This window comes from Oncorhynchus nerka, linkage group LG9a (genome assembly GCF_034236695.1).
Source record: "Oncorhynchus nerka isolate Pitt River linkage group LG9a, Oner_Uvic_2.0, whole genome shotgun sequence".
In the NCBI taxonomy this organism is placed as follows: Eukaryota; Metazoa; Chordata; class Actinopteri; order Salmoniformes; family Salmonidae; genus Oncorhynchus; species Oncorhynchus nerka.
Genome location: NC_088404.1, coordinates 52,885,392 through 52,911,159, shown reverse-complemented (window position 1 = coordinate 52,911,159; position 25,768 = coordinate 52,885,392). Strand labels below are relative to the sequence as shown.

Sequence of the window (25,768 nt, the reverse complement as noted above, 5' to 3'; positions counted from 1 at the left end):
ATTTAACGTGTATAGAACATTAATATGTTATGTCCTGATAACATTGTAACCACGTTCTGGGTAAGTTATATTTGATATATTGAAAACACACAGGAACATTCCTATGAAAATGTTAGTTAATGACCTAATTAGATAGATGGGAACGTTCTCTAAAGCTGTGAGATAATAATGAGTCGTTATGAAATGGTCAACTAAAGTCGTCAGCATGTTGTGTCATGGTCCCCTGGAAGTTTTTTTTCGACTTCCCGCTTTGTCCCGGGGACGTCACCTGATGGTTGCAAAGAAACATTCTCCCGCCCAATTTTTTAAATATTTTACCTATCACCCTTTGTTACTTGTTGCCAAGCCCATCAAAGCCCTGATTGGTGAAACACGGATGCAGTCACAGCTCTTTGTATCTTGGCAATGCTTGGGACACCCACAGTGCTTTTAACATACATATTTGACCCACGATTACATTGTGTATGTTTATTCATATGGTAATTATTACTTAACATGTACTCACATGGGATTCAAACACACAACCTCTTGCTTCACAGTGTTGCGGTTTTCCTGCTACGCCACCATGTCAATTAATGATTTCAGCTGCAGGCCTATTCCTACACTTTGCAGTTCAAAGTGCGTTCTCAGCTCTGTTAAAAATACACTGAAGAAAAACTATGATGTTTATCACAGTGACTCGGGAATACCATTAAAACAGAATAATATGCCCCACCAATATTAGACAACTAACATGAAAACCCTCATTTAAAATTTCTGAAATAGGTCAGATTAGAGAATAGTCAGGTTACTAAAATAGCAGTGCAGTTGGCATTCTTTTGCTGTGTGCAGAGATGCATTATAGGTCATGAATGTGTAGGGGACTTATGAAATTCTACAGCGTTGGTGGCGCAGCAGAAAGATCAATATAACCCCAAATCCAGAGGTTGTGAAATCTAATCCCTGGTGGGGTGATATTGAAAATCAGTACTAAGTGATCATGCCAAATGGAATCATATTGTCATTGATGAAATATTTCTACACAGTTTTAGCTGAACAGTTTACCACTAACATTAAAACGCCCATACCATTTAATGACTTTGCCTGTAATGGTTTGGGACACATGTGACCATCACGTGACGAAACCAACGGGGGACCATGACACAATGTCCAAAGAATGTCCTAAAAACATCCTCTGCAACCAACTACAAACTATACAAAACCTCCTAAGAACGTTCAGGGGTCCTTCAGGAAACCTTTACAAATACAATATAATGTAAGAACTTCTTATCAAGACAGAAGATTTCTCCTCTTGCTTGGTGAAAGCTGTTACCATTATGCATGTATTTATCCATATATAGGGAAACAGTCTAACCACACACCTATTTCTCACAATTGGTTTAGCAGTAAACCTTTTCCTGTCCAGGTTGTAATTGTAACTTTGAGTACCTGTACAAAAAAGCTGTCCACTTTCTAATGTTTGTATGCATCAGAAATAACATTTACGAGCATATAAATGAGGTGGGGTAAATGTACTTGTTTTTATTTTGGTATTGGTATTTTATTAGATGTTTTATTATAGTCGGCTGATGGAAAAACGTATCGGTAATGACTTTACTTCCCTTGCTATATTGTGAATAAAAGTTACCTGTCTAACAGAACACAGAGGGTCTTCTTTAATGGAAGCCTGTCCAACATAATCCAGGTAGAATCAGGAATTCCCCAGGGCAGCTGTCCAGGCCCCTTACTTTTTTCAATCTTTACTAATGACATGCTACTGGTCTTGAGTAAAGCCAGTGTGTCTATGTATGCAGATGAATCAATATTATACACGTTAGCTACTACAGTGAGTGAAATCACTGCAACACTTAACAAAGAGCTGCAGTTGGTTTCAGAATGGGTGGCATGGAATAAGTTAGTCCTAAATATTTAAAAAAAACTAAAAGCATTGTATTTGTGACAAATCATTCACTAAACCATAAACCTCAACCAAATCTTGTAATACATAATGTGGAAATGGTTTGTAAACTGTCATGGTCAAAACATGTTGATACAACAGTAGTGAAGATGAGAAGAAGTCTGTCCATAATAAAGCCTCCTCTGCTTTTTTAACAACACTATCAGCAAGGCAGGTCCTACAGGCTCTAGTTTTGTTGCACCTGGACTACTGTTCATTCGTGGTTAGGTGCCACAAAGAGATACCTCGGAAAATTACAATTGGCTTAGAACAGGGCAGCACGGCTGGCCCGTAAATGTACGAAGAGAGCCAACATTAATAATATGTATGTAAACCTCTCATGGCTCAAATTGGAAGAGAGATGTTGTAAGACGTGTTGACATGCTGAATGCACCGAGGTGTCTGTTTAAACTACTAGCACACAGCTCGGACACCCATGCATACCCTACAAGACATGCCAGGTCTTCACAATCGCCAAGTCAAGAACAGACTAGGCACATAATATTACATAGAGACATGGCTACATGGAAGCACCTGCCAATATGACTGGGCAATAATCAAGATGAGATAAAACTAGAGACTGCAGGACTTGCTTTGTGAAGTGTGGTGTCAAATAAGCAGAGCATCTCTTTATGACGGACAGACCTCTCCCCATCTTTACAATCATTGAATCAATATGTTTCGACCATGACGGTTTACAATCCAAAGTTATGTAGGCTTCTCAACCTGCTCAGCAGCCACATTATGCATGATCAGATTAATCTGAGGTCTAGAATTTAGGAAACGATTTGTAGCAAATACAATTGTTTTAGAGATGTTCAGGATTAGTTTATTACTGACCACCCATTCTAAAACTAACTCCAACTCTTTGTTTAGGGTTGCAGAGATTTCACTAACTGTGGTTGCTGAAATGTATAGTGTTGAATCATCAACATGCACAAGCTTTGTTTTAATGCTAGTGGTTGGTCATTAGTTAAAATAGAAAAGAGTAGAGGGCCAAGAGAGCGCCCCTGCGGTACATCACTCTACATGTTTAACATTAGAGAAGCTTCCATTAAAGAAAAAATCCTCTGTGTTCTATTAGATAGACAGGTCTAAATCCACAATATGGTAGAGGTTGAAAATCCATAACACATACATTTTTTCAATAACAGGTTATGGTCAATAATTTCAAAGGTTGCATTACAGCTCCCACAATCTTCTTATTACCCATTTCTTTCAACCAATCATCAGTAATTTGTGTCAGTGAAGTACATATGTTCCCTTCTCTATAAGCATGCTGAAAGAGAAATAGCATTGTATCTGGTCAAACAAATAAAAATGTAAAGTTTGCTAAGAGTCGGCAGTAAGCTGATTGGTCGGCTGTTAGAATCAAAGGATGCTTTACCATTTTCGGGTATCGGAATGACTTTGGCTTCCCTCCAGGTCTGAGGATTTTTAAAAAATCTCATTTTTTACCAGATTGATTAAAGATATGAAAATATATAGTCTGCTACCATCCTCAGTAGCTTGCTATCTAAATTGTCAATACCTTACCGACACTTAAATTACAAAATTCATTATTAGGTATTTTATGCATGAATATGATGACTCACAGTTTATTGTTGGCATTTCTTTCCTAAATGTGCCTACTTTGCCAATGAAATAGTACTTAAAGTAATGGTCAACAAAAGGTTTTTGTGATAAATGAGCCATCTGATTCAATGAAAGATGGAGTTGACGTAGTCTTTCTGCCCATAATTCCATTTAAACTATTCCAAAGATTTTTCCCATCATACTTTATAAATTGTATCTTGGTTTCATAATATAATTTTTTATTAATTTAAAAACATTTTTTGTCACATCGTTTCTCAATTTACAGTAAGTTTGCCAATCGGATGTGCAGCCAGACTTTTTCACTACTCCTTTTGCCTCGTCCCTCTCAACCATACAACTTTACAATTCTTCATCAATCCACGGGGCCTTTACAGTTCTTAACAGTCAGTTTCATGCTTATTAATAACAGGAAGAAAGCATTTCATGAATGCACTAAGTGCAGCGTCTGGATGCCCCTCATTACACACATCAGACCAACAAATATTTTTAACATTTTGCATGATCTCTTATTGTAGGCCGAGCCTTTGTAACTTTGTCTTTTCTAGATATGGCCACTGTATTATGGACTGTACATCCAATGCGTATGGATACAGCTTTGGAGCAGAGTTCTGCAGCATTGGTAAAAATGTGATCAATACACATGGATGATAAAGTGAAAGTATAGTTCCTGTACTGTTTGTAATCACCCTGGTAGGTTGATTAATAATCTGAACCAGATTGCAGGCACTGGTTACAGGTTACAGCTTTCCCTTGAGCGGACAGCTTGATGAAAGGCAGTCTATATTCAGGTCACCCAGAAAATAGATCGCTCTGTTAACATCACACACATTATCAAGCATTGCACATATGTTATCCAGTTAAGGAATGTTAGCACTTGGTGGCCTATAGCAGCACTCCAATAGTTGAGGCTTTAGATGTTTTTATTTATTTCACCTTTATACAACCAGGTAGGCTAGTTGAGAACAAGTTCTCATTTACAACTGCGACTTGGCCAAGATAAAGCAAAGCAGTGTCGACACAAACAACAACACAGAGTTACACATGGAATAAACAAAAATACAGTCAATAACAAAATAGAGAAAAATGTCTATATAGAGTGCGTGCAAATGAGTTAAGATAAGGGAGGTAATGCAATAAATAGGCCATAGTGGCGAAATGATTACAATTTAGCAATTAAACACTGGAGTGATAGATGTGCAGAAGATGAATGTGCAAGTAGAGATACTGGGGTGCAAAGGAGCAAAATAATAAGGAACAGTATGGGGATGAGCTAGTTGGATGGGCTATTTACAGATGGACTATGCACAGGTGCAGTGGTCTGTGAGCTGCTCTGACAGGTGGTGCTTAAAGTTAGTGAGGGAGATATGGGTCTCCAGCTTCAGTGATTTTTGCAATTTGTTCCAGTCATTGGCCTGCAGAGAACTGGAAGGAAAGGCAGCCAAAGGAGGAATTGGCTTTCGGGGTGACCAGTGAAATATACCTGCTGGAGCACGTGCTGCGGGTGGTGTTGCTATGGTGACCAGTGAGCTGAGATAAGGCTGGGCTTTACCTAGCAAAGACTTATAGATGACCTGGAGCCAGTGGGTTTGGCGACGAATATGAAGCGAGGGCCAGCCAACGAGAGCACACAGGTCGCAGTGTTGGGTAGTATATGGGGCTTTGGTGGCAAATGGATGGCACTGTGATAGACTGCATCCAATTTGCTGACTAGAGTGTTGGTGGTTATTTTGTAAATGACATCGCCGAAGTCAAGGATCAGCAGGATAGTCAGTTTTACGAGGGTATGTTTGGTAGCACGAGTGAAGGATGCTTTGTTGCGAAATAGGAAGCCGATTCTAGATTTCATTTTGGATTGGATATGCTTAATGTGAGTCTGGAAGGAGAGTTTAGAGTCTAACCAGACACCTAGGCATTTATAGTTGTCCACATATTCTAAGTCAGAACCATCCAGAGTAGTGATGTTGGACAGGCGGGCATGTGCGGGCAGTGATCGGTTGAGTAGCATGCATTTAGATTTACTTGCATTTAAGAGCAGTTGGAGGCCACCGAAGGAGAGTTGTATGGCATTGAAGCTCATCTGGAGGTTAGTTAACCTCTTCAGTCGACCCTCTACTTTTTTGAACATTCTGTTAAAAATCGCGCAACATTTCAGCGCCCTGCTACTCATGCCAGGAATATAGTATATGCATTTGCTTAGTCTGTGTGGATAGAAAACACTCAGACGTTTAAAAAACTGGTTAAATCACTGCTGTGGCTTTACCAGAACGGCATTTACATCGAAAAGCACAGGAAAAACTGATCACTGAAAATGGGAAAATATATCCATGCGCTACTTGATCCCATTGATAAAGGTGAACCACAATTAATTGACTGAGGTTGCAGTACCTACAGCTTCCACACGGTGTCTAGAGTCTTGTCATTTCCCTTCGAGTTTTTTCTTGGTCAAACACATGCAGGACACCGTATCTAATCCGGTCTAGGACCGGATATTTTCGTTGAGTTTCTAGCCGGATATTTTTCCAGACGGACAGCTAATGATCTTTACATCGCCTCCTGATGAATTTTATCGCTTATTAACGTTTACTAATACCTAAAGTTGCATTACAAACGTATTTCGAAGTGTTTTGTGAAAGTTTATCGTCGACTTTTTGAATTTTAAAAAATGACGTTACGTTTTGAAACGATGTTTTTTTCGTTTATCACACAGTCTACATATAACGATATCTAGGCTTTATATGGACCGATTTAATCGAAATAAAGACCCAAATAGTGTTTATGGGACATCTAGGAGTGCCAACAAAGAAGATGGTGAAAGGTAATGAATGTTTTCTATTTTATTGTGCGGTTTGTGTAACGCCGAAATGCTAATTATTTTGTTTACGTCCCCTGTGGGTCTTTTGGGGTGTTGCATGCTATCAGATAATAGCTTCTCATGCTTTCGCCGAAAAGCATTTTAAAAATCTGACTTGTTGCCTGGATTCACAACGAGTGTAGCTTTAATTCGATACCCTGCATGTGTATTTTAATGAACTTTTGAGTTTTAACTAATACTATTAGCATTTAGCGTAGCGCATTTGCATTTCCAGAGCTCTAGTTGGGACGCAAGCGTCCCGAGTAGAAGCAACAGGTTAACACAGTGTCCAAAGAAGGGCCAGAAGTATACAGAATGGTGTCGTCTGCGTAGAGGTGGATCAGAGAATCACCAGCAAGAGCGACATCATTGATGTATACAGAGAAAAGAGTTGGCCCGAGAATTGAACCTTGTGGCACCCCCATAGAGACTGCCAGAGGTCCTTGACAACATGCCCTCCGATTTGACACACTGAACTCTGTCTGAGAAGTAGTTGGTGAACCAGGCGAGGCATTTGAGAAACCAAGGCTGATGAGTCTGTCGATAAGAATGTGGTGATTGACAGAGTTGAAAGCCTTGGCCAGGTTGATGAATACAGCTGCACAGTATTGTCTTTTATCGATGGTGGTTATGATATCGTTTAGGACCTTGAGCGTGGCTGAGGTGCACTCATGACCAGCTCGGAAACCAGATTGCATAGTGGAGAAGGTACAGTGGGATTCTAAATGGTCGGTGATCTGTTTGTTAACTTGGCTTTCGAAGACCTTAGAAAGGCAGTTTAGGTCTAGAGTGTCTCCCCCTTTGAAGAGGGGGATGACCGGGGCAGCTTTCCAATCTCTGGGGATCTCAGACAATACGAAAGAGAGGTTGAACAGGCAAGTAATAGGGGTTGCAACAATTTCGGGCTGATAATTTTAGAAAGAGAGGGTCCAGATTGTCTAGCCCTTCTGATTTGTAGATGAAGCAGGTGCACCTGCAAACCCAACACTTCAACAGCTTTATACATGAGATTCTCTCTAAGCTTTACAGGAATATGGCTCTGAATATATACAGCAACACCTCCCCCATAGGCATTCCTGTCTCTTCTGTAGATGTTATATCCTTCTATTGCTACTGCTTTATCATCAAATTAATGATCTAAGTGAGTCTCAGAGATGGCCAATATATGAATGTTATCTGATGTTAGCAAGTTATTTAATGAACCTCTTTTCTAAATCTACATACAGTATATTAATGGGTTATTTTTATCCCATTCCTGGGTAGCTTATCAGATATAGACATAATATGGAAGGAAACAAAACGAACAAACAAAGAATGAAAAGAACGTTGTTCGGATAATAGTCAACCAAGCACTCGTGCGTGTCAGTTGGTGTATGTGATGGTTTGTGTGTGATGTGGGACTGAAGCTTGGCCCTCTCACTTGGTCTGATATGCAAAGAAAGCGAATGAGCACGGGGCTAGGAAAGCTAAACGATTTTAGCGTGTTGTGTTCAATTCAAACTCACGTTCATTGTGAAGATACAGATCATGAAGCACTAGCTTGTGAATATACACAGGTGGAGGAGCGATACGTAGAATTGCACACAGGCCCGTTTAAGCGGACGGGATCTACTTTAGGGGTTGCAAACTTGAATACCATATCAATTATGCTTTTTTTTCTCTCTCTCTCTCTTTCTCACAAACACACCCTCAAATACATTACATTACATTACATTTAAGTCATTTAGCAGACGCTCTTATCCAGAGCGACTTACAAATTGGTGCGTTCACCTTAAGACATCCAGTGGAACAGCCACTTTACAATAGTGCATCTAAATCTTTTAAGGGGGGGGGGGGTGAGAAGGATGACTTTATCCTATCCTAGGTATTCCTGAAAGAGGTGGTGATTGACTCCGCTGTCCTGGCATCGTGAGGGAGTTTGTTCCAACATTGGGGGGCCAGAGCAGCGAACAGTTTTGACTGGGCTGCGCGGAACTGTACTTCCTCAGTGGTAGGGAGGCGAGCAGGCCAGAGGTGGATGAACGCACTGCCCTTGTTTGGGTGTAGGGCCTGATCAGAGCCTGGAGGTACTGAGGTGCCGTTCCCCTCACAGCTCCGTAGGCAAGCACCATGGTCTTGTAGCGGATGCGAGCTTCAACTGGAAGCCAGTGGAGAGAGCGGAGGAGCGGGGTGACGTGAGAGAACTTGGGAAGGTTGAACACCAGACGGGCTGCGGCGTTCTGGATGAGTTGTAGGGGTTTAATGGCACAGGCAGGGAGCCCAGCCAACAGCGAGTTGCAGTAATCCAGACGGGAGATGACAAGTGCCTGGATTAGGACCTGCGCTGCTTCCTGTGTGAGGCAGGGTCGTACTCTGCGGATGTTGTAGAGCATGAACCTACAAGAACGGGCCACCGCCTTGATGTTAGTTGAGAACGACAGGGTGTTGTCCAGGATCACGCCAAGGTTCTTAGCGCTCTGGGAGGAGGACACAATGGAGTTGTCAACCGTGATGGCGAGATCATGGAATGGGCAGTCCTTCCCCGGGAGGAAGAGCAGCTCCGTCTTGCATACATATAATACAACACAGATATATTGATCCCGAAAAACACACGCACACAGGCACACACACAGAGAGAGAAAATGCATCATCGTCCTTAAGTTGGCGAGGCACAGGGTCTACGAATTGAGACCCACAGAATGTTGATGGATAAATCAAAAAAGTGCTTTAGTGTGGTTATAGGTTAACATCTAGTCCATTCTATACATGCTTATAGGGGTGGCTGTGAGGCTGTGCATTGTATGAAAGCTGACTTACAGAGGTGACAATATGTTTTACAGAGTGTTTTATAGCCTTGATTATCACACACACACACACACACACACACACACACACACACACACACACACACACACACACACACACACACACACACACACATCCATCTATATTGGACAGGAATACTTTGATTTGAAACAGTTCTCTTTTATTTCACCATATTCTGGGCCTCCTCAGTGTCTGAGTGACTGCAGGCTCTGTCCAGACACACATATAACATCTGATAAAATTATTATAAACCACAGGAAAAAAACTGATATCCAGCTGAATAATCATACAAAACTCTAAAAACATGCTACACAACACGTTCTGGACATTTATACGCGCTGTTTTTGAAAACCCCTCCTGGCTTTAACATTACAGCCATGTGTCCCAAATGGCACTCTATTCCCTACATAGTGCACGGGTCCTGGTCAAAAGTTGTGCACTATGTGGGGAATGCAGTAAAGGTGCCATTTAGGACTCACCCATGATGAGCTATCTGAGTCCAGCCCTCTCATTCCTCATCAATCTGCTCCTTCTTAGCGGCACTCTGAAAGCGTCATTTAGATTGGCCCCTTAGAAATGGCAAGCATTTCCTCAGTGGAAAGCGTAAAAAAAAATGTACAGAAACACTCATGAGTGGGAACAGGACTGACATTGAACCTCCTCACTTCAACTCTCATGTTTAAGCAGCTGGAGCTGTCTCTCTCTCCCTCACCCTTTTTCCTCATGTATACTCTCTCTCCCTCTTATCTCTCTCTCTCTCTTATCTCTCTCTCTCTCTCTCTCTCTCTCTCTCTCTCTCTCTCTCTCTCTCTCTCCCATGCAGTTCAAATCAAATCAAATGTTATTTGTCACACGCGCCGAATACAACAACAACCTTACAGTGAAATGCTTACTTTACAAGTCCTTAACCAACAATGCAGTTTAAAAAAATAAGTGTTCAGTAAAAAATAGATAAGTTAAAATAACAAATGGTTAAAGAGCAGCAATAAAATAACGGTAGCGAGGCTAGATACAGGGGGTACCGGTACAGAGTCAATGTGGAGGCTAGATACAGGGGGTACCGGTACAGAGTCAATGTGGAGGTTATATACAGGGGGTACCGGTACAGAGTCAGTGTGGAGGCTAGATACAGGGGGTACCGGTACAGAGTCAATGTGGAGGCTAGATACAGGGGGTACCGGTACAGAGTCAATGTGGAGGCTAGATACAGGGGGTACCGGTACAGAGTCAATGTGTCAATTTATTTGAAGTAATATGTACATGTACTGTATGTAGAGTTAAAGTGACTACGCATAGATAATAATCAGAGAGTAGCAGCAGCATAAAATAGGGAGTGGGGGGGGGGGGGGACAATGCAAATAGTCTGGGTAGCCATTTGATTAGCTGTTCAGAAGTCTTATGGCTTGGGGGAAGAAGCCTTTTGGACCTTGACTTGGCGCTCCGGTACCGCTTGCCGTTGCTGGCCATATAGCCTTAAACCTGAGTCCTATTCATTAGTGTAAGATGTAGCAAAATGAAAACTAGTATTTCTTATTGGACAAGATCAGGTAGACCCTCCATGATTCAGTCAATGTTATTCCATTTGGTGCCTAATGAATACAACCCTGGTCCCATCAGAGGGAGCAACATTATGGTATTTTCCCACACAGTGCAAATATGTGGGCTGCATTCAGTACGGCACAACGCTGTGGAACATTCAGCTAGAAATAGTTAGTGTAGAACAGATATGCCTCTCTGACATGTAGAATAAGGAATCGTGTAAACTCTATTCACTACATTTCTATCTGCACCCTGCGGAAAGCAATGCCGGTCTATCCCCCAACTCCACAGGAAGCGACTATATGGACTCTCCACATGCACACACACACAGAAATGCACGTACACACACACACACACTCTCTCTCTCGCTCTCTCTACACAGAGCGCTCTCTGTTCCACCAGCTGTGTCCTCTCTCCAAAACACTGTGATTAATTTCAAACAGCCGACTCACTTCTTAATGGCTGACATGGAACGGGGCCTAACCACTGAAAGAGAGATAGATAGATTGGTAAGTAAGTAGGTAGGTAGGTAGGTAGGTAGGTTAGGTAGGTAGGTAGGTAGGTAGGTAGGTAGGTAGGTAGGTAGTTAGGTTAGGTAGGTAGGTTAGGTAGGTAGGTAGGTAGGTAGTTAGGTTAGGTAGGTAGGTAGGTAGTTAGGTTAGGTAGGTAGGTAGGTAGGTAGTTAGGGTAGGTAGGTAGGTAGGTAGGTAGGTAGGTAGGTAGGTAGGTAGGTAGGTAGGTAGGTAGGTAGGTAGGTAGGTAGGTAGGTAGGTTAGGGGGTAGGTTAGGTTAGGTTATTTTTTTAAATTTGCCTGGACAAATCTAATAATATTTTCCCAGATTTTTCTTCCTGTCGGACTGAGAAAATCTGTAATATTATATCTGTTAAATTCAGTCTACTCTACCACTCTTGGGTTTTTAAATCTGTGCTGTTTTTTTTATTTATTGATAAACATTTGGGGCTGGGAAGGAACCTGTGCAGTTGAGGTTCATTGACTTACATGTATTGAAGAGGTGAGCTCATATGAAAAAGGTGCATAGCACCTGAGCTAGATAGAGTTCCCCAGCTCGGCTCTCAATTGAAACATTGTGTTGCTTGTGACAGATGGAGCGATGGTACGTGGGCCAGGTGTCTGGGTCTTTTTGTTGTGTGCTACTGAAGGGAGGTTAGTCATGACGTGGAATGCAATAAGCTGACACACACAGGAGTTCCTTTGACATGATGATGATGTTTTTGGCAAGAGAAACGGGGTCTCCCGCCACGAACATATTCATTTCATCATCATTACATTTACATTTGAGTCATTTAGCAGACACTCTTATCCACAGCCACTTAAAGTTTGTGAAGGTGGGACAACCAGCCATAGTAAAAAAAAAAAAAGTACAAGTACGTCATGGTATGTACTGTGTGTGTGTGTGTGTGTGTGTGTGTGTGTGTGTCTTTGTTTGTGTGTGGATTAAAGTTTACACTGTTTTCCGTTTTCAATTGTATTAATGCAAAATTGGTCAAGGCTCTCTTGTTGTTTTGGCGCGGGGGAGCAAAAGAGTCAAGAGAGGGAGAGAAAGAAAGGGAATTGGTTCCTGGTTTGGCTTGTAAATTCAACTGGTATGACACTTCATCCATAATCCTGATGGATGGTTAGTTGACAGGCAGAAAAGGCTGAAATTATTATTATTATTATTGTCAGCTATAGTTGATGAATGTCTAGCATGTGTTTTTGCGCATGGCATAATAAATACATATACAGTATATGTATATGCATGTCTATTATTGTTCTGTGACTGCACCTGGCATTGAAATATTCACTTTAGGGAATGTGTGTGTGTGTGTGTGTGTGTGTGTGTGTGTGTGTGTGTGTGTGTGTGTGTGTGTGTGTGTGTGTGTGTGTAGGGGGTGGCGGTTGGGGGTGATTGAGTAGGTTGATTGTCCAACACCAATTGTGTGTGTAAACTACCGGTCAAAAGTTTTAGAACACGTACTCATTCAAGGATTTTTCTATTTCTATCTACATTGTAAAATAATAGTGAGGACATCAACACTAAGAAATAACACATATGGAATCATATGTGTCCAAAACAGTGTTAAACAAATCTAAATATATTTTAGGTTTGAGATTCTTCAAATAGCCACTCTTTGCCTTGATGACAGCTTGGCACACTCTTGGCATTCTCTCAACCAGCTTCGACCATGAAGGCCTGATTCACAGTCTTCTCTGAAAAGTTGATGTTGAGATGTGTCTATTACTTGAACTCTGTGAAGCATTTCTTTGGGCTGCAATTTCTGAGGCTGGTAACTGTAATGAACTTATCCTCTGCAGCAAAGGTAACTCTGGGCCTTCCATTCCTGTGGCGATCCTCATGAGAGCCAGTTTCATCATAACACTTGATGGTTTTTGCGACTGCATTTGAAGAATCTTTCAAAGTTCTTGAAATGTTCCATATTGACTGACCTTCATGTCTTAAAGTAATGATGGACTGTCATTTCTCTTTGCTTATGTGAGCTGTTCTTGCCATAATATGGACTTGGTCTTTTACCAAATAGGGTTATCTTCTGTATATCACCCTTACCTTGTCACAACACAACTGATTGGCTCAAATGCATTAAGAAGGAAAGAAATTCCACAAATGAACTTTTAAGAAGGCACACCTGTTAATTGAAATGCATTCCAGGTGACTACCTCGTGAAGCTGGTTGAGAGAATGCCAAGAGTGTGCAAAACTGTCAAGGCAAAGGGTGGCTACAAATATATATATATTTTTTATATGTTTAACACTTTTTTGGGTACTACATGACTCCATATGTGTTATTTCATAGATTTGATTTCTTCACTATTATTCTACAATGTAGAAAATAGTACAAATAAAGAAAAACCCTTCATTGAGTAAGTGTTCTAAAACTTTTGACCGGTAGTGTATGTGAGTGTGTGTATGTGAGTGTGTGTATGTATGCAAGAGTTTGGGGGGACTGCTAACGGGGACTGCTGACTGGAAAGCTGAAGGCTCAATCCCAATTCCGTCCCTTAGCCCTCCCTCTCCATTTTACGAGATCCCATGAGCCGCGTAGATTCGGAGTAGTGTTCCAATTCAACTTAAGGAGTAAGGAGACTGAGTACGCACCCCTGAGGGGCCCCTGTGTTGAGGATCAGCGTGGAGGATGTGTTGTTACCTACCCTTACCACCTGGGGGCGGCCGTCAGGAAGTCCAGGATCCAGCTGCAGAGGGAGGTGTTTAGTCCCAGGGTCCTTAGCTTATTGATGAGCTTTGAGGGTACTATGGTGTTGAACGCTGAGCTGAAGTCAATGAATAGCATTCTCACATAGGTGTTCCTTTTGTCCAGGTGGGCGAAGGCAGTGTGGAGTGCAATGGAGATTTTGGGCCGGTTTGCAAATTGGAGTGGGTCTAGGGTTTCTGTGATGATGGTATTGATGTGAGCCATAACCATTCTTTCAAAACACTTCATGTCTACAGACGTGAGTGCTACGGGTTGGTAGACGTTTAGGCAGGTTACCTTAGTGATCTTGGGCACAGGGACTATGGTGGTATTACAGACTCGGACAGGGAGAGGTTGAAGATGTCAGTGAAGACACTTGCCAGTTGGTCAGCGCATGCTTGGAGTACATGTCCTGGTAATCCGTCTGGCCCTGCGGCCTTGTGAATGTTGACCTGTTTAAAGGGCTTACATCAGCTGTGGAGAGTGTGATCACACAGTCTTCCAGTAGTTTAGCTCATCTGGTAGGCTTGTGTCACTGGGAAGCTCTCGGCTGTGCTTCACTTTGTAGTCTGTAATGGTTTGCAAGCCCTGCCACATCTGACGAGTGTCAGAGCCGGTGTAGTACGATTCGATCTTAGTCCTGTATTGACACTTTGCCTGTTTGATGGTTCGTCGGAGGGCATAGCGGGATCGAGTCCGGGTTAGAGTCCCGCTCCTTGAAAGCGGCAGCTCTAGCCTTTAGCTCCATGGTTTCTGGTTGGGGTATGTATGTACGGTCACTGTGGGGACGATGTCATCGATGCACTTATTGATGAAGTCCATGACTGATGTGTTGTACTCCTCAATGCCATCGGAGGAATCCCGGAACATATTCCAGTCTGTGCTAGCAAAACAGTCCTGTAGCTTAGTATCGGCTTCCTCTGAACACTTTTTGATTGATCTAGTCACTGGTGCTTCCTGCTTTAATTTGAGCTTCTAAGCAGGAATCAGGAGGATAGAATTATGGTCAGATTAGCCAAATGGAGGGTGAGGGAGAGTTTTGTATGCATCTCTGTGTGTGGAGTATAGGTGGTCCAGAATTATTTTTCCTCTGGTTGCACATTTAACATGCTGATAGAAATTTGGTAAAACGGATTTAAGTTTCCCTGCATTAAAGTTCCCGACTACTAGGAGCGCCGCCTCTGGGTGAGCGTTTTCTTGTTTGCTTATGGCGCAATACAGCTCATTCAATGCTGTCTTAGTGTCAGCCTCTGACTGTGGTGGTATGTAAAACAGCTACAAAGAATACAGATGAGAACGCTCTAATGGTAGGTAGTGTGGTCTACAGCGTACGGGCACATTGTTGTTCTGCTGTTCTCAGTTGTTGCTCGTATGGTAGTAAGTGCATATTTGTTGCATGAGAAATATATGGAAAGCTAATACTGTCACCAGTACAGGCATTGTGAAAAACACAAGTCTCGTGGTCAATGAATGGTGGTATCCATTGGCAGTTTCTGATATGCGTGAGGGATGCCTTGATGTCGTGATGTCCCATTCCCTAGGCCTTATTTAGCGCTCCACCAGTTGCTCTGCCACTCCCCCATCAAGGGACACTCAAAAATGAGGGCGGGAGGGAGGGGTGTTGGGATTGAGCCTTAGTCACATGTGCAGCCCCTTGGTTGATCTCTATGCAGCCTGGTGGTAACATCATTATCAGAGATTTTCTGTCTGTGTTTGAAATGATTGGCCCTTGTCCTAATTTATTTACTTGGAACTGACTTGCCTTTTGTAATTACCCCTGAGGGGATAAATAAAGTTTTATTGAATTGAAAGATGATTTTAGCATCAGAGCTGGTATAGCCAACTAGCCATTTAGCATCAGAACTAGCATGGCTAATTAGACATTTAGCGTCAGCGCTAGCCTACAATGCCAGACTGTTCCGCTAGTCTTTTCTACTAGTCTTCTCTGCTAGCCAGTGCTAGCCTTTCTGTTGGTTACATTCCACTAGCTGTTGGAAAAAATATATCTGAGCAGTGAGCAAACATGCATTTATCTTGTGTTTTTTTGCTTTGATGAGAATATAACATTATTGGAAACAGTACACCTTGAATTAAGAAAGGATAAGAGTGATAAAAGGGGGAGCGGGGAGAGTGGAAGAAGGGAGGGAGGAGAAGGAAAAGTGGAAGAGAATACAAACGAAAGAGAGGAACCGGCCAGAGAGAAAATAGACTCAAGTTAATTTTGGGAAAGTAATGGCAAAAACAAGGGAAGAGAGGAGTGTGAGAGAGCCAAGAAAGTGAACGAAAAGAATGAAGAGAGGAAACAGTTGTCTTTGATATATGCAGACCTAGACTTTGTCCCTAATGGCACCCTATTCCCTACATAGTGCACTACTTTTGGCCAGAGCCCTATGGGCCCTGGTCAAAAGTAGTGCACTGCATAGGGAATAGGGTGCCGTTTGGGACGCAGACCAAATCAAGTTACAGTAGATGGAACAGAGAGTCATCAAGTATATTCCACTCTTGGGCTTATTGTAGATACGCTATTACTGTAGTTAGTGCATCTGGATAAAGCTATTGATATTAGCCTGCAATTCAATAGCATACATATGTAATTGAAAATGAGTGGACCAAGGCGCAGCATGAGTATAGTTCACGTATTTTGAATCTCCGTGAAACAAACAAAACGTGAAGTCATGACGTGCATACAGGCAACTAAACACAAACAATATCCCACAAACACAGGTGGGGAAATGGCTACCTAAATATGATCCCCAATCAGAGGCAACGATAAACAGCTGCCTCTAATTGGAACCATATTAGCACCAACACAGAAATAGACACACTAGAACACCCCCTAGTCACGCCCTGACCTACTACACCATAGGGAACCAAGGGCTCTCAAGCAGAGGTCAGGGCCACTCAAGTGGAACGATTCAGAGATGGGAGACCGTGTAGATGAAATGAATATAACAAATTGAAGATGATTATGTATACATTTATATCTCACTTATATGACGGCGATTTCGTCGACATTTCCACCCCCCTCTCCTTCTCCCTCCATCCTTCTAACCCCCAACTCTCGCTCTCCGTCAGGTACCCCAGAGAGTTTGGAGGAGAAGGAGCGTCAGCTTTCGACCATGATTGGCCAGCTCATCAGCCTGCGGGAGCAGCTCCTGGCGGCCCACGACGAGCAGAAGAAGATGGCCGTCTCACAGATGGAGAAGCAGAGGCAGCAAATGGAGCTGGCCCGTCAGCAGCAGGACCAGGTGTGAGGGAGGGAGGGAAGCGGGGAGGGAGGGAGGGAGACAGGAAGGGAAGGAGGGAGAGAGGGGGGAGGGAGAGAGAGAGGCAGGGAGGGAGGGAGGGAGAGAGAGAGGCATGGAGGGAGGGAGAGAGAGAGGCAGGGAGGGAGGGAGGGAGAGAGGCAGGGAGGGAGAGAGAGAGAGAGGCAGGGAGGGAGGGAGGGAGGGGGAGAGGCAGGGAGGGAGGGAGGGGGAGAGGCAGGGAGGGAGGCAGGGAGGGAGGGAGGGAGGCAGGTAGGGAGAGAGAGAGAGAGAGAGAGATTATGTTTGGACAAGTACTTTATTCCCATCACCCCATTATGAGACAACATTCCATCACAAAAGAAAAGTGAGTGTGATTAATAGACAGATTTCTAAATTGGCCTGCTATTTAGCTGTTCAGACATGACGGGGTAATGACCTATATTGACGCCACTGAGAAGCCTTGCCTAAATGAATCTTGACACATGTTCGGATGAGCGACGTCCCATAATGGACAGCCTGTAATTATATAAATACAAATATATATCAAATAACTTTTCAAAAATGGGGCAGCTGTTTTGTATTCTCGTTGAGTGAATATACACTCCGTTTTTGTAGAATTGCAACTGTCTGTCACTGCCTAGGCTCCGCCCCTGGTGACAGGTAGCCAAGGAGGAGGCAGGCTTGTGTCAGTCAGGGTCGTAAACATGTCAATCTCACTGCTTCACTGTTGACTGATAGCGTCGCTTCAGCACGTGCTACTGCCAGTGTTGATTTGGGTTATATAACCCACTCTGTTCTCTCTTGTCTCCCAATATTTCCGCCTTTGTCAAATTTTGGGACTCACCCAGTCTCAGCCCTTTCCCTCCTTTCCCTCCTGTTGCTTCTCATGTTTCTCACTGAAGTATCCTGTCTATCTTCTGTCACCCAATGTCAAAAATAAAGATATGTTCAAGCTTCAATTCTCTTCTTTCCCGTCATCTCATCCCTTTTGTCTCACTTTGTTCTTTCATGTCTTGTTCTTGTCTCGTTCTTGCCTCACTCTGTTCTGTCTGTCTTGTATGCCTAGTCTTGCTATGTTCAAACTCAAAACTCTCACCTTTTACGCGTCACTCTGTATTTTCCCTTGTGTCCACTCCAGCGCATCGTCGACATCTCATTATTTTCGAATTGTCGTCTCGTCCTTGTCTCACTCTGCTCTGTCTCCCCAGATTGCCATGTTCAAACTCAAAACCCGAGCTTTTAAAGGATGTTATTCCCTCTCTTCTGTCGTTGGTCAATACCTCGGTATCTCCTCTTCTCACTCGTGTCTCATTTGTGCCTCCCTCCAGATTACGACGCAGCAGCAGCAGCTCCTGCAGCAGCAGCATAAGATCAACGTTCTCCAGCAGCAGATACAGGTCAGTGCCCACTGCTTACTGTGCTCCTTCTCTTCCATCTTAGTCATGTGTTCATACGCACACACACTTAAACACACGTGTGCACGCACACACATACACACGCACATGTGCGCGCACCCGAATGTGTTCGGGCACATACACACACACACACATACACACGCACATGTGCGCGCACCCGAATACACACACACACATACGATGGCCCCTGTAATTGACCTGTTTATGGGATCAATTGCTGGGTCATTGATCATCCCTAGATCAATACACTGTCCCCGGAGTCCCTACTACCGACTTCTCTCTGCTACCTCTTCCGTTTATCAACATCTTTTTTTCCTTCCTTTCTCCACACTTTCATTCCTCTAAATTCGCTCAATCATACATACTGGTCATCTATTTTTCTCTAGCTACTTGCTACCCCAAATCCCATCCCTCCCACTCCATGTCTCTCTCCTCTTTCACTCTCACCTATATCCACCTCTTTTCTCCTTCATTCGCGTTCCTTCTATCGTGACAGAGTTCTCGCTCATACTCCCTCTTCACCAGACTCTAACTTTTCCCACTGTCCCGTCTTCACCGCTGGCGCTGACTGGTTGCAGAGACACTGACCCAGACAGGGGAGCTTCTTCCCTCTCACACACCCCAGAAAAGGCACGCCGTGGCTGGGGAAGGCAGTGAGCCAGGGCCCCTTGTGCTCTGCAGCTCTGGAGGTGTTCTGCTTTTAACAAGCCCCCCCCCCCCCCTCCTCCTCCTCTCTGCTTTTAATAAACCACAGATCTGAGTTCATTAGGACCGGCTCTCGGGGAGAGTCTGTGTGTGACAGCAAAACTACTAGTCTTTATGATCACGTGGCCTCAATGTGTCCTTAGGCTACAGTTTGTTTTGGTGTTGTTGAGAGAAGTAACGTTTTGGCATGTCTGCTGCTGTTAATTAAGAAGTGCGAACATGATCGGCAGACCTCGGTTCAAATTCTGTTTCGAAATCTTTCAAACACTTTGAGCCTTTGCTTTAAGTCTGGCTGGAGTGTCAAGTGGGTGGGGTTTTACACTTCAGACTTTTCTATTGGTTCCATTGCAACAGGAAAGCTCAGTCAAGCACAGATCAATTATTTGAAATGATTTCAAATAGTATTTGAACCCATGTCTGGCATACAGTTGTAAATACTCTTAAACATGCTAAGTCCTTTTGAAAGAGCTAAGTTGTCACGCCCTGACCATAGAGAGCTTTTTATTCTCTATGTTGGTTAGGTCGGGTGTGACTAGGCTGGGTCATCTAGGTAATTATAATTATGTTGGCCTGGTATGGTTCCCAGTCAGAGGCAGCTGTTTATCGTTGTCTCTGATTGGGGATCATATTTAGGCAGCCATTTCCCCTTTGTGCTTTGTGGGATCTTGACGATGTATGTGTCGCCTGTGAGCACTATAGCAGCGGCACGTTTCGGTTTGCATTTATTGTTTTCTTTGAGTTTCACTACCTAATAAAGAGGATGGAACCATACCACGCTGCATCTTGGTCCACTCTTTATAACGAGCGTGACTTAAGTAAGCTTTGGTTGCTGTGTACAACGAATGCCCTTGTGTGTCTTGAACAGTCTTGAACAGTGATTAGGAATAATCAATTGTGATTATTATTATTGCTACCAGTTTATACCAGTCGTGACTCTAGTGGAGTGTAATAGGGGATAACGAGTATAGGGAAATTACGTTCATTGACTTCTAACGCAATGCATTTCATACAAGCAGCGGCCAATGCTTAGTGAGGAAATAAAAGCTTATTAGGGTCCATGGAAATCACTGCATAAAATGTGTCATTATTAGAAATAACATTATTCTAATGAGTAGGATTACTCCTATTCTATTCTCGAAGTAGCCTATATATGTATTATAATCTTAACTCCAGCTGTAGAACACAATGCCTTGAAATATGGATTCACTTTAGAGCCCGGCCGCTGGGGTCCTGGCTGTTTATGCAGTGTTGAAAGTGTTTTGGCCTTAAACATACATGCAGCCCGGCACCACAAGAACAGTCCGTCTGCTTCTACTGATCGACTCCAGGCCTGCTTCTCCTTCCAGGCTACTGGGGACCAATGCTCTGAAGGGACTGACCAAGGGCTACTGTTTGGGGTTCATTCCCTGGCCTGCGTCCCAAATGGCACCCTCTTCCCTATATAGTGCACTGCCTAGGGAATAGGGTGCCATTTGGGACGCGGGGGCCCCCACTGTACTTCTGGGGGAGACAGCGTTTCACGGCATTTTGACGAGATCAGCATGATCGATGTTCCCCGGGTTCACACCTGTACTTCCCAGGTTCCCAGGTTGGAGTAAATTCAATTGCCCAAGTCCTAAATCCCTAGCATTTTGGAGGACTGGAAATTACCCAACTTTTCCCTTTTCGCGAATCCAAAAGTACAACCGCTTATGTCAAAGTTGTTTTCCTTTCTCTTGTTGTAATGTTGTTGTTTTTTTTACCAGTCTTGCGCTTTACGGTGAGGGAGAGCCCAGTTCAAAGTGACACTGGTTTCCTGTCATTTGGTTTTTAAATGGCCTGTAGAAGCAGCAGGGAACTTCCAAGGGTTAACGGAAAGCTTCCGACAGCCTCATGGTGAAATATTTGGTTACGCACGCGCACACACACGCACACACACGCGCACACACACGCACACGCACACGCACACACACACGCACACACACACACACACACACGCACACACGCACACACACACACGCACACACGCACACACACACACACGCACGCACACACACACGCACGCACGCACGCACACACACGCACACACACACACACACGTACACTCTGGGTGAGTGAGGGTGCCCCTTCCTTTGTTCGTCACGGTGGTTGACAGGCATGTGTCTTTGTTAAGTGAGCCCTTAATGTGTCTCATATTATCTTGGTTTCCGCAGGGCCACAGAGGCAGGCCCAGACTACAGATCCCGGGCAAAAGCTAACAGGCCTAATTAATGACTGCAAACCCACACTTCATTCTGTCCCCTTCAGTTCTTCAATCATCTCCTCTTGCTTTCATTTTTCTCCCCTCACTTTAAAATGTTTTTTTTTTTACTCCTCATCCCTCTCTCGTTCTTCACCTCCTCTAGGAGGAAATGCATCTGCTCCTTGCCTTTGAGCGCTCCTCACCTCCGCTCATTTGTTCCTCTTCTCCACGTTACTGTTTCCCCAAGGGTTTCTTTTTTTTAGATTCCTTATCAAGCCGGTTTCCACCCTTCTTTTTTTTTTAGCCTCCACACCTTCTCCTCAAAGGTTTTCTTTTGTCACTTAAAAAAAAAAAAAAGTTATATTTTACTTCCTCGTTCTCTTTTCTCCCTTAAACCTGACCTTGTCCTTGCCCAGTAGCTAATGTCGTCGCTCTTTAACAATTAGGTATAAAATGTCTTGTTCAATAGCCTCAGCAAGCAGGACGGGACACAATGGCTCGGAAAGCCAGTGGCCGACTGTAATGTCGAAACAAACTCAGCAACTATGGAAAATGACAGGAAGTGTGAGCCATCATGGTGATTGGCTGGTAAGGGATTTGTCTGGAGCCAATGTTGCTGGCAATGCGCACAGAGGATATTTACACGTGTTCGGGAAATGAGTAACGCACATTTGTTACGCACACACACACACACGTGCACATACACCACATTAGACAATCGTGAGTTCCTTCGGGAAGAAACACCATTTCCGGGGTTGGATAAATGTGATTTCAGATGGAAACGACCTCTGCGCTTTCGGAGGTGTTTCCCAATCCTGTTCTCGTGGAAGCCGAAGGGGTGCTAACACACCTGATTGAAATCTGTAATCAAAGGCTTGACGAGGATTTAACCTCTAGCGACGAGCAATCCCGTATCCGGGAGCGTAATCATAGCCTCAAGCACATTACCATAACGCAACGTTTCGTATTCATGAAAATCGCAAATTAAATAAAATAAATATATTCAAACACAAGCTTAGCCTTTTGTTAACAACACTGTCATCTCAGATTTTCAAAATATGCGTTACAGCCAACGCTAGACAAGCATTTGTGTAAGTTTAGCATGGCATAATGCTATGCTACGCTGTGCTGGCAGCAGGCAACATTTTCACAAAAATAAGAAAAGCAACCAAATGAAATCATTTACCTTTGAAGAACTTCAGATGCTTTCACTCAGGAGACTCCCAGTTAGATAGCAAATGTTCCTTTTTTCCAAAAATAATAGTTTTGTAGGCGAAAAACGTCACGTTTGTTCATCCTGCTTGGCTGAGAAATCAACAGAAAAATACTTCAACTATAACGCATTAGCATAACGCAACTTTTTCCTATTCATGAAAATCGCAATAAATAAATATATTGTCTCACAAGCTTAGCCTTTTGTTAACAACACTGTCATCTCAGATTTTCAAAATATGCTTTTCAACCATAGCTACACAAGCATTTGTGTAAGAGTATTGTTAGCTAGCATAGCATTAAGCCTAGCATTCAGCAGGCAACATTTTCACAAAAACAAAAAAAGCATTCAAATAAAATCATTTACCTTTGAAGAACTTCGGATGTTTTCAATGAGGAGACTCTCAGTTAGATAGCAAAAGTTCAGTTTTTCCAAAAAGATTACTTGTGTAGGAGAAATCGCTCCGTTTTGTTCATCACGTTTGGCTAAGAAAAAAATCCAAAAATGCAGTCTCTACAACGACGAACTTTTTACCAAATTAACTCCATAATATCGACAGAAACATTTTTCTTAGCCAAATGTTGTTTAGAATCAATCCTCAAGGTGTTTTTCACATATCAATTCGATGATAAATCATGGGGCGGCAGGGTAGCCTAGTGGTTAGAGCGTTGGACTAGTAACCGAAAGGTTGCAAGTTCAAATCCCCGAGCTGACAAGGTACAAATCTGTCGTTCTGCCCCTGAACAGGCAGTTAACCCACTGTTCCTAGGCCGTCATTGAAAATAAGAATTTGTTCTTAACTGACTTGCCTAGTAAAATAAAATAAAAATTTGTGGCAGCTGTGTTTCTCCTCGAAGCAAACGAAAAATACACGCAGCTGGAGATTACGCAATAATTGCAACAGAGGACCCTGGTAGATGTAGTCTCTTAAGGTCAATCTTCCAATGATTTTCCTACAAATACGTCACAATGCTGCAGACACCTTGGGGAAACGACAGAAAGTGTAGGCTCATTCCTGGCGCATTCACAGCCATATAAGGAGACATTGGAACACAGCGCATTCAAAATCTGTCGCACTTCCTGTATGAAATTTCATCTTGGTTTCGCCTGTAGCATTAGTTCTGTGGCACTCACAGACAATATCTTTGCAGTTTTGGAAACGTCAGAGTGTTTTCTTTCCAAAGCTGTCAATTATATGCATAGTCAAGCATCTTTTCGTGACAAAATATCTTGTTTAAAACGAGAACGTTTTTCATCCCAAAATTTTAATAGCGCCCCCTAATGCATAACTGGTTAAATCAGGTGTGTTAGTGCTAGAGTTTTAAAAAAAGAAAAAGAAAGAAAAGAAGCGTCTCTTTGGGCCCCCTGGACCAGGAGCTGGAAACACTGACTTAGAACATGTCTTAAAAGCTGCTGATATGAATGTGTGGGTGTAAAGCATACAAACAGTAACTCTGCCTACCAGCCTAAACTAGACCCCCCAAAAAATGCAGACGGACAGGAATCTATCTCGCAGACACATATGCGTACTCCCTCTTTCTTTCTCTTCACCCCCCCCCCCCCACCTCTTTCACATACACATTCACACTCTCTCAGTCCCCAACCTTACACACACACACACACACACGTTACTGCCCCCGCCTCCCACCCCACCCTTTACACAGTAGGACCATTAATACCATGTATGCATGTGTGTGTCTGCGTGTGCATACGTGTGTGTGTGTGTGTGTCTGGTGGGTAGTTGGGGAAGGGGGCCCTATGTTTTTCTTATGGCTCGGGGAGAGCAGGGCAATCCATTCATCCCTCTCTCCCCCTAGAAGAAGGCCTGCGCTTTGTGTTTGTACTGGTGGAGGGGAGTCAAGGCATTCCCAGAGGAACACAATGAATGGAGCATTCAGTCCCACTTTCCCCTCCACTTGGACACGCAGACTTTTCTTCTCCCCGTCATTCTCGCCCTGGTCTCTCGGTGATGTCACAAGACGTCTGTGTGTGTGTGTATGTGTGTGTCTTTGTGTCTGGGCCTCCTGTGTGTGCAGTGAGAGGGAACCTTATAGGGCCTTCCAAGAGATGGCAATCAAGAAAAGCCCTCCGCAGTCTTTGAGAGAAGCACACACACGCTGCACAGACACAGTCAAGGCCGGGTTGTTTGTGTCTGCTCTCCTGTTCACCCATGCTCTTTGAGTTCACACCCTAGAGACACGCCACTCATTTAACAAAATCAGCCACACATGTTCCCCTTATATTTTCTCCACTTCTACTTCTGCCTGACTGGACCACAACGTTACTTTCCATTTCCAGCGATAATTTCAGGTTAAAAATATAAAAAAAGAAGTAAGGTCAGATAATCAGAGAGTGTCACTGATTATTATGATGATGATGATGAGAGAGAGAGAGGGAGAGAGAGGGGGAGGGGGAGAGAGAGAAAGAGAGAGAGAGAGAGCTCATTAACTGTGCATACATATAGTACTAATAGATTACTCAAAAGAGAAAACCCTCAGGCTTGTCTTTGATACGATCTAGTCGTCCATTCAATACCAACCTCATTACTTTAACTACTTTGATGCTAACTTAAACCCCCACTTTGAGAGCTTTCAGGGTCAGATAAAATAAACTACACACACACACAGCATTATGTTGACTTTCCCAGGGAAACTGCTGTTTTCTTTTCTTCCTCCCAAGTTGACCCTTCACTCCTCTGCTCCTGTGTTTGTGTGAAGGTCTCTGTGTCAGGCCCCCTTTGAACTCTATTCTCTCTGTGTGTGTGTGTGTGTGTGTGTGTGTGTGTGTGTGTGTGTGTGTGTGTGTGTGTGTGTGTGTGTGTGTGTGTGTGTGTGTGTGCGCGCGCGTGCGTAAGTGCCTACTCTCTTACCTCACTCTCTCTGGAAGATATGAGCATGTGAATTGTGGGCAATATGCTTTTTGGATGTGATGATAGTGCCACAGAATCAAAATACTCTTCTATCTTTCTCCCTATCCCCCCTCTCTGTCTCTCTCCCTCCTCTCTGTCTCTCTCCCTCCTCTCTGTCTCT

General features: G+C 43.4%; 1 protein-coding gene across 3 annotated transcripts in view; it reads left to right on the top strand.

The window, feature by feature from the left end:
• The window catches only part of LOC115134510 (transcription factor SOX-6-like), a 174,054-nt gene that overhangs the window by 105,922 nt on the left and 42,364 nt on the right, over nucleotides 1-25,768 (top strand). For all 3 annotated transcript variants that reach the window (XM_029668558.2, XM_029668559.2, XM_029668556.2), the window contains exons 6-7: nucleotides 17,013-17,185; nucleotides 18,514-18,582. In XM_029668558.2, coding sequence (XP_029524418.1) covers nucleotides 17,013-17,185; nucleotides 18,514-18,582 — 242 coding nt within the window. The remainder of the gene's footprint in view (nucleotides 1-17,012; nucleotides 17,186-18,513; nucleotides 18,583-25,768) is intronic.